The sequence below is a fragment of the Anarrhichthys ocellatus genome, unplaced genomic scaffold (assembly GCF_004355925.1).
Source record: "Anarrhichthys ocellatus isolate YVR2014 unplaced genomic scaffold, GSC_Weel_1.0 scaffold1779, whole genome shotgun sequence".
Taxonomy (NCBI): domain Eukaryota; kingdom Metazoa; phylum Chordata; class Actinopteri; order Perciformes; family Anarhichadidae; genus Anarrhichthys; species Anarrhichthys ocellatus.
Window position 1 is genome coordinate 1 of NW_022281753.1, and position 9,795 is coordinate 9,795.

The window sequence follows — 9,795 nt, forward strand, 5'->3', positions numbered from 1 at the left end:
GAGTGAAAAATGTAAAGGGGTCTGAATACTTTCCGTACCCACTGTATGTGAAGAGTTTAACTACATTTAGAATTGTATTAATTGATTTCAGTTTAATATTGGCCACCCTGTCACTGTCCCTGAATCTTCACTCACTCTCCATCATTAATTCTCCTCAGTTAGCTGCTGCATTTACACCAATAGTAAAATACACACAAAATTGCAATTATACAGTACATAGCCACAGCCAAAACAAGTCTGTGGAACCAATGATTAATGAGTCGCCTAGTCATCTCTAGGTTCTCACATCTATTAATTATCGCAGAACTTGGCAGCTCCTGGCATTTGTTATTGAACACTTTTTGTCTTTTCTCTCCCTCTGTCTCTCTCTCAGAGGATTATGCGTCCATGTGTAACCTTGGCGGGCGGCGGGCGTACGGTCATGACGCCCTTGTTGCTGGCCCGATCCATGAATATGAAGTGGGCCCAGACTATTCACAACCACCCGAGCAGCAGGCTGTCCTGCCTTTTTATGAGAACGTGGACCGTGAGTATTTGTATTTTATGCATCCTTCATAGTAACAGAGGAAGAGACAAGGAAACACAGGATTTATTTTATATTACCTAACAATCAGGTCTTTACTAATATTACTTTACTAACAGTTATGTGGACAAGTTAAAGAATATAGAGTTTATCCAGGAAGCAGTCGAAGGAAGTGGCTCTCAAACCTTTTTCTGGTTATGATCAGCTCAACCAAGAGCCCTTGAAAGAACCCACTGGTCTAAGATCTTTACCAGTTAATACTAAACTGACCAATGGAGAAAAAGGAACAAACAATTAATGTGTGAATGTGGCTAATTGATTTCACTGCTTTATATGGCACGGCAGCCATGTAGTGTATTCCATTTAGCTGGAAAATGTTCACTTAGTTTATCTCAGAGGTTATTGTCCACACAGAACGCATGCAATTCAAAACTTAGCTTATTGACAATGTATTTATCTTTTGAAACTTATTAAAACACCCCTGTTATTGTAGGCGTATTATAAAATACGGGGAAACAACAGGGATGACAGGATCTGTGTTGTCTACCTTCATTGATGTAAATTGGGTGGACAAGATATTAGAAATACCTCTCAGTAACAACAGCAGCACAAACTATAGCATAAGTTTAAAGTTCAATCAACTCCTCTCTCAAACAGTTTTAAAAAATGCATTCATGGGAGTACAGGCAGGATTTATTGCTGGTTGTATTAGAGGGCATTAGTACCTAATGAGCTGGCGTAATACACTGAGCATCTACAGTTCGTTTGACAGTTGTGTGTTGTACAAACTGCTGTGAGTGAAGCAGACTATGAATTACAATGCAAATTATGAATGAGTATTATATTAAATATCCAGGTTCAGCTTCTCTGATGACAAACGCTGACTGATATTCATTTCACAGCGCTTTGCTGCCGTCTAGTGACAATAAAACGAACAACATATTAGAACGAGTTCCTTTAAAGGAAAGTACAAGAGTCAGCTGGTCCCGATTCCAGACCTGCAGTAGCTGAAAAGAAAACCTCTGTGTCACAGTGGGAAGTGATTGCGAGCCATTAATGCAAACTATGTTCTGTACTGAAAATTTAAAAGCGGGTTTTTGGGGCGTGCTTTGATTTATCTATGGTAAAAACATGAGAAACAGAGGACATATGAAGGAGCCTTAGTAGAAACCTCGACTAAGGCCAGTGGTCTTATCAGTTCACTTTTTGTGAGGATTAAAGCCAGATGTTAGGAACCTTGTTCTGCTCCCTGTGTTGACTTAGCTGGAAAAGATAAACTCCTGCAGTTATTCATTTTATTTACAGGGTAAACATGCTTCAAATTTTGGAACTACGGAGTCCGTTAGTTAACTGTGATCTCTAACTCAAACTCCATGGGTTTTTTGGCCTGTATTTGTTTACATTTTGGCAAATTTGCATCATTAAAGTATGCTGAATTATCTAGAGGCGCTCCTGTTTGTAGTGTACTGACGGATGTACAGACAACTATCACAGGATTACAAGTTTACATTAAAGGTTCTGGAGTTGGTTTGTTTTTTTTCTGCTACAGATCCATTCAAGGCATTTGAGGGTTTGCAAGCAGAGGAGTGTGGGATTCTGAATGGCTGTGAGAACGGTCGGTGTGTCCGGGTTCAGGAGGGTTACACCTGTGACTGCTTCGATGGATACACCCTGGACCTGTCCCGCATGTCCTGCGTTGGTAAGAGGGCACTTACACACAACTAGAACATATAAAAACATAGCATAACTGTTAAGTATCTATCCTCCTCTGTCCACAGATGTGAACGAGTGTTCGGAGCTAAACAATCGGATGTCCTTGTGTAAAAATGCAAAGTGCATCAACACAGTGGGCTCCTATCAGTGTGTGTGTCTGCCAGGCTTCACTGCCTCTGACAAACCTAACTACTGTGTGCCGGCAGCAACGCACCAAACATCAACACGCACAGTGAGCATGGACGGACACTGAGGGGCGACAAGAGACACTAAAGCCACACGCACAAGCTTGTATTACTATACTTGTGAGGACGTCCACCAACATTCAGCCGCTGCAAAAAACCTCAACACTAAACTTAAAGTTGAACCCTCTGGTTTGGTTAAAGTGTCCAGTAGCACTCATAAATCCCAAAACACTTCACAGCCGCTCATCAAAAGTCACCTTGAGGATAGGTCAAGATTTAGGGGTCATATAACTATATAAATCAGGGGGTGTATCTTCAAACTGTTAAAAATGCCCAGAACCTCAAGAACATAGACATAAACCTTGCCTTTGAATTAATCTAATTATTTTTCTTATTTTACTCCATTATTTAATAACTAATCCAGATCTGCTGTTTTTCAGAGTCATGTTTTTTTATTCACTTCCTGCATTTCCCTTCTGCTCTACAAACCTATGGATATATACATTGATTGTTTTGATAAACCTGTCCTATATATTATAAATTACTCCCAATGTTATGACCTGATTTTAAAAAAAATATATAACAGTATAATTTTTTTGCAACTTGCTCTGCTGTCTTTGGTTAAAAGAAAAGTTTGCGATCTTTCAAATCTGGATGGAAGATTTCTTGTGCTCCATGTATGGTCCTAGAGCCGGTAGGTATTTAGCCTGGCTTCCAGAATGTTGGCAGTAAGAGTTGCAGCGCCTTACCAGATCTCCAGACTTTTTGCTAAATATTTTGAAAAATATTTAGCAAAAAGTAGGTTGCATGCCAGCATGACAGCCTCATGTAGGTATAATGTTGCCGATGTTTACTGTCTTAGTTTTGGCATATTTGAATGCTAGTATTTGCTAAATGGCACAAAACAGAAATCGCAGCTCAGACTGATGGAATGTCATTAGTTCTGGGGGTATTTAGTCATAAATCAAAGAATTGGACACTTTAAAATATTTTACCCAATGGTGCTAAAGAAAAAGTCAGGGGATCACCAAAGACATGTCAGCTGACATTGACATCCCTTTAACTAGCATGGCTAATAAGTCTGCTTGAAAGAATCCCCACGAAATGTCTAGCAATGTATTTATAGTCCTCCCTGAGTAAAAAAAAATCCCTTTCTTTCTTAGCTCAACATTTGATGAAGTCCCTCAAGTCATGTTAAGTTGTTGTTTAATATGGTTTATGCATTTAAAATTGTAATTGTTAACATTAAGAGTTAAATGCTAAATCAAAGCCAAACAACTTTGCCCTAAACCTTATCTTACTATATTTTAAATGACAAACTCAAAGAGGTGCAGATCAGCTAGTATGTCTTCAAGAGCCTCACTTGTTTTAATCATGAGGGGACATTTGGTCCTTAAAAGTATAGAAATACAACAAACACATACTTACTTAATCAAAGCCCATATATTCTGCACTGTAAAACATACACACTACATGAAACAAAGAGTAATTTACTTGAGATGAAGATTCAACTTAATCTGATATGTGGTGCCTATGTGGGTGATAGAAACAGAATTGTATAAAATGTATGTTTTGTCTGTTTTGTGTCTTATTTTGTTCTTAAGTAGTATTTTATGTGTTAGAGGCCGTTTGGCTCGTTTAACGTATCGACAAACCCTATGGACTTGTGCTGGGGGATCCAGTTGTTTTTTTTCTACCCAGTCACACTGATTGTGGATATTTAATTCTGTGAAGAGGCCAACTGTCTTCTCCCTCTCTTTCACCATTGCCATCCCTTTGTCTGCCATAAAGAAAAGTGTGTTTCTACACTACAGCATCACCAAATCCCGTAATATGCACATGTTGATGTTCGAAACAAAAGTTGCGAATGTAAAGCCTTTGGAGTAAGCTTTTTGTTGGATTTTGTCTCCGTTTTGTAAGAATGGTAAAATGCAATCATAAAACTACTTATTTTCAGGGACATAATACAATGCCCAGTGTCATGTGTCTCACAAAGAACTAAAATACTTTGAGTTTCCTGGTATTGCTTTCTTCCTTCCTTATAACATATACGGAGGATGTGTTGAGATGACTGAAATGCATTTTTATTTTTCATAATTCTCTTATCTGCATTTTGCTGCAAAGTCTTGCCAGGTTGTAAAGCTGCTATGGGACAGCGATGGGAGAGGAGAAACTTGTGTACATTGAAAAAAAAGAGTGGGAAAAAAACAACTGATGTATTTGTAACTTGTACATGAATAAATAGCTTTTTCTATGAATTCATATTACAGTGTACATTAAACCCCTTGGTAATAAACCACAAATTGTGATATTTGCACTGGCTGGCATTTCAGTTTTTTCTGTTTGGAACATCATGCATTGGCAAATAATATTTCTATGTTTGCATTTTTACATTTGAACAAATGAAAGGTTGTCATTACAAAGGCTACATACTCTTATTCATATACATGTTTTTATATCTTATATCTGGCGCTAGCATGCCAAAATAGCTCACAAAGTTAGTTGGGTTGCTAACAGTTAGCTAAGTATCAGCTAGTTTTGTTCACTTCCGTGACCGAATCCACTAATTACATTTTCGGGATATCGGGTTGTTGGACAAATAGACAATTGAGAATTGAAACAATGGCATGGCACTGGTGGAGGTTTTGATCTAAGGGAACATAGGGCTGAGGAAACACAAGGCTGAAGGGACTTGGGGAACACAAGGCTGAAGGAACAAAGGGCTGCAAGAACATAGGATTGAGGGAACATAGGGCTCAGGGAACATCATGCATTCAACTTCTCACTGTTGCTTCTTCTGCTTGTACTCTTCCTTACTGCAGTATTAGAAGACTTGTTTTTATTGAAGAAACGCTGCCATTCAGCTCTGCTAATTTGATGTTAAACATATTTAATTTCCTATAAATTCTTCCCAATTAAAGGCCCCAGTTATTATGTTATTTAAAAGCTTGACTCCTATTCAGCTGAATGCGAGCATGACAGTAAAATAAACCAGATATCTGAAAGCAGGAGAGAAACTAAACTTCAAACCACAGAGATTCTGTTTGAAGCTACAAAAGTACTGAGAGCTGAACACACAGACTTTTAAAATCTTTCTCTCTGGTCTCCCGCACAGACATGAGTTGAGTCTCGCAACACACGCTTGTTTGAGAGGAACTCGGCGAGTTCAAACTGGTAATGGAAACACAAATCAAACGTGACATGGTTTGACTCGGTGCAACCAAAAGTGCCGCTGGAAAAACCAACACATTCTCACTCCCAATTTTATTTCCATCCGTTATACTCAAATGAATGTGACGTGGTTATATGACAGATTCAGAACAACACAACAGCAGCAAACAACAAACCCAACAAATGACAGCTACAGTAGCTTGTGAAATAAAGATAATATGGGACCATGAATTTGATGAATTTACGGTTCATCAGACCACAAATAAGAGGGGATAAATAATTAGCTAGCTAGCACAACCCCGGTCGATGTTAGATGGACCTTAAGACAGATACAAATGAAAAAGCTGGAAAATAAATCTGACATTTGGAAACAAAAGTACCCTGAAATAAAATTAAAAGTAGTCAGTAAAAATAAAAATCTCTTTATTCATTTATTCAACTATATTGACTTATATATGTAATACATGTAAATATATATATATATACATGTATTTTTATATGTATTACGCAATTTATTTATTTCATAGCCATACTTTATTTATTTAAAATTGAATAAATTGGCATTCACACATATCCACTCCAATATAACTAACTTGGAAATTAACTCTGATCACCCAAATACTCTTGATACTGATTATTGCAGGTTTATTCTGACCCCAATATTTTCACATTGCTGATGTTGCGCTGTGATATTGACACACCCGTATCAGTCAGGAAAATGCATGAAGTCTCACATCATCACATCAGATACTTCTTTCTCTCACTGTAATCTGTTTGCAGTCATGTGTGCATCTTCTCATTGTCTTTAAATGTGCAGGAGCAGAATGACGCTCCTCCAACTTCATGGCCAGTAGGCATCGAGTCGATTCCCACTCCAGCTCAACGCTTTGTGTGTTTTCTCTCTCTTTCTCCCTCACCTCCCACCTCCCTCCCTCCTGCTCCTATTCATCTCATTTCCACGCCTCCCTCTCTTTTTGACTCCTCTGTGAACCGTAAGGGGAAACACTCACTTCCTCGCTTCACGGCAGCGTTGCTCCTGCAAGCCCTCGCCACTTTTACCGAGCATTAGCGGGGAACTCTGAGCATCTGCACACATGTGGATGTGGTTCACTGGACGTATTCAAACTCATTTGAATTGAAGTCATTCAATTTCATTTGAATATATGCACAATTTGTTTTTTTTAATTAATTCACTTTAACATTTTGAGGAGAGGAAGCCTTTAAAATGTATTATAAAACATCACACACACACACACACACACACACACACACACCAGCATTGTTGTCTCCCCCCCAGTCAGTCCTGCTTACAGAGAAACCGGTGTAATTATCAGGTTTTACGGCTTTGATTACCGCCGGCCAGGACTTGAGGCTGTGATGTTAGTACATCTATTCCCTTCCTCTCCTCTTTTTCTCGCGCTATGGGTCTCCTATCGATCTTGTTTGGTCCTTTAAGTGTGGGCAGAGGGCCGCTGTGAAGCTAAATCAACTAAAAGACCGGCCATTCTCACTCCATAAAGCCCCCCTCCCGCTGCGTGAATGGCCCGACACACTCGCACATCTGGACAAACACACACTTGTGTATTGGCAGTGCGGTCCAAAATGGACTAAAAGGAAAGTGGCGGTTAAACTTAACTTTAACACTTTAACACTTTGCGCGGAGTATATAGACTTCTGCCGCTTCACGTGTCTCCTTGTTGCTGTGCCACGACTAAAGGTGTCCCAGCACAACATAGGATGTAACAATACTTCCTATCACATATAAAACCAAACAAAAATCCATATTCATAAAAACAAGTTGTACAAATAATAATATATAAACAAGCATATTACATAATGACATAAATAATATTTATGGCAGTTAAAGCTACTGCAGATGTAAAAACAAAAGCAGTTTACTTACCAAAGCTGCTGTTCTCTATTTAAATGACAAATTCCTTGTAGGTGCAAACTTCCTTGGCAATAAACGGTTCTGATTCTGATTAAAGACAAAGTCCATCCTCCTTTCTTTGTTAACAAAGAGTTTAATCTCACGGTTGTTCAGTACATCCGTGCGTTTTAGTTCCAGTAAGAAGTCCTTCTCGATTCATGGACGCCAGTGATGACAGTCGAGCCTCCCCAGTTGCATTTCCTGAATATGTTTTAAGGGGCTTGAGGGCTGAAAATGTCCGCTCAACAGAGGCAGTAGATATTGGGATTGTCACTGCCCAACATGTCAACACTAGCCCACTGACCAATCACGTACTTGTAGGCCAGTTGGAAGGCTCTGACATGTCAAAGAATACGCTCAACATGTCAAACTAAAAATCTGATTGGTTGAAGACTATGATAATCAACAATATCGTCCCCATTTACTTAAACTGCAAAGGGTTTCACTTCTAATTCTGAAGGCCTCCAGGCCTCTCTTCTTACCTAGAGACAGCATAGGGGCGAAATCTGATTGGATAAAAGCTCTACTTAGAACAAGCTGCGCTGGAAGCAGCGCTGGAAGCAGGGAAACAGAGGAAGACAGTAGCTGTGCAATGAGTTAATAAGCTAGTGGGAGAAATTATTTAGAATACATGTAGTGTATTTATGAAAACTAATTACATTATAAAATAGCTATAACTTTGTGATTCTGTCTAGGCCAGCAGAGAAGGCTTTGCTGGGCCTGACGGCACCACTGGGTCACAAATATACTTATTATATTGAAAAAGGGACTGTATGCATATCATGAGGGGAAACTGTATGCTTCCTGTGAACACAGGAGTTTATTTTGAGAAGACACTATGCATGTAAGGAGCAGAAACTTTACACGCCATCCCCAACAAGACTCTAGAGGGGTATGTAGAGCGTCATAGTTTGAAGCCTACGGCCACTGATCAAGCTACGGTATTTGACAAGTTGAGAGTGAGAATATGTTGACGCGTTTGGGGACTTTTGTAAATAATTAATGTTATAAATAACACTAACTAATAACTAATAAATAACTAAAACTCAAAGATTCAGTTGGCTGAGAAGGTAGAAGCACCACATGTCGAAAATAAGAGAGCAACTAGAAAACAGACATTTAACAGTTTAAATTTGGGAGGAACTTGTTTGAGAGTAACCCAAACCAATCAGTAACTGTTTATTAATTCTTTACAGACTGGAAGAGTCATTAGCTTTTCCATTCAGTGTTGTTTTTCCCATCCATCCAAAAATGCACTTTATGGTTTTCTCTATAGATCAGTCTTAGCTAAATATATTGTAAATAGGCTTAGTAATGGCGTTTGATTTCAATTCAAACCAGAATTATTTTTAGTTTAGAGGGTGTGATTTAAATGTTGTTTCATGATTATTCTCATTATTTTCTCCCTCAATTTTGTCAGTGTTTGGTTCATTTTGTCAAAATAAGTTGAATGACATCTGAAGTAAAGAGGTAAAAATGAAACCAAGTAGGGTTTCTATTTTTGAAGTGTTGAATATAAATATAAATGTTATTTTTATAAATTAGTTTTTAAGCTTTTATTAAATTTGAGCCTTTATGGAATGTATGTTAATATGCTGCCTACAATGTTATTTATATATTATATAATATATTACTAGATCAATTATATTGCTGGACATTATATATTATATGTGGTCATACATGAAGAGAAAGCAGGGAAATAAAAACTAAATCAAAATGTTATCCTGAGGTACAGAGCAAATCTCAAACCTAATTTCCATGTGCTCCTCAGCTACAGTCATGCCATCAAATGACAGATGTTGTGTTTTTCCTCAAAACGTCACGTGTATTATGTGTTGTACATGACCTTTACCAAACCTTTGGAAGATGACGGTGTGGATTGTGCCCAGTGTTTCTGTTTTCATTGTCAGGGATTTTTCGTTAGTAAAGACCCATAAACTCCAGGTCACATTCAGGAACATTTCTCGTAAGGCAGGTCTACCTACGTAAGTTATTCTTCTTGGAAGAAAAACAAACATTTATAAACTAGGCCTACTGAAAATGAAACAATGCAAACACAGCAGCAAAAAATGTAATGAAACTACAAAACAGGAAGAGCACTTGTATGCTGTTTAACATAATTGTACAGTTAGCAGGTTTTAACAGAGGACAGCACCCTGCTAATCAAATCCACTGCTGAGGCAAGTGAAGCCTACCATGAGAGGGGTCTCCTGGACCTGCATAACGCAGGATCATCCAGGGCTCAAACTCAACACTCCCCCCCCCCCCCCGAC

At 38.5% G+C, this 9,795-nt stretch overlaps 1 protein-coding gene across 1 annotated transcript; it reads left to right on the forward strand.

Moving 5' to 3' along the window:
• The first annotated feature begins 23 nt into the window (after positions 1-23).
• On the forward strand, positions 24-6,006 carry LOC116377867 (latent-transforming growth factor beta-binding protein 1-like). The gene is made up of 3 exons (XM_031839619.1): positions 24-526; positions 2,073-2,222; positions 2,302-6,006. The coding sequence occupies exons 1-3, from the start codon at positions 256-258 to the stop codon at positions 2,487-2,489; spliced, it is 609 nt and encodes a 202-aa protein (XP_031695479.1). The 5' UTR covers positions 24-255; the 3' UTR covers positions 2,490-6,006.
• Positions 6,007-9,795: the final 3,789 nt, after the last annotated feature.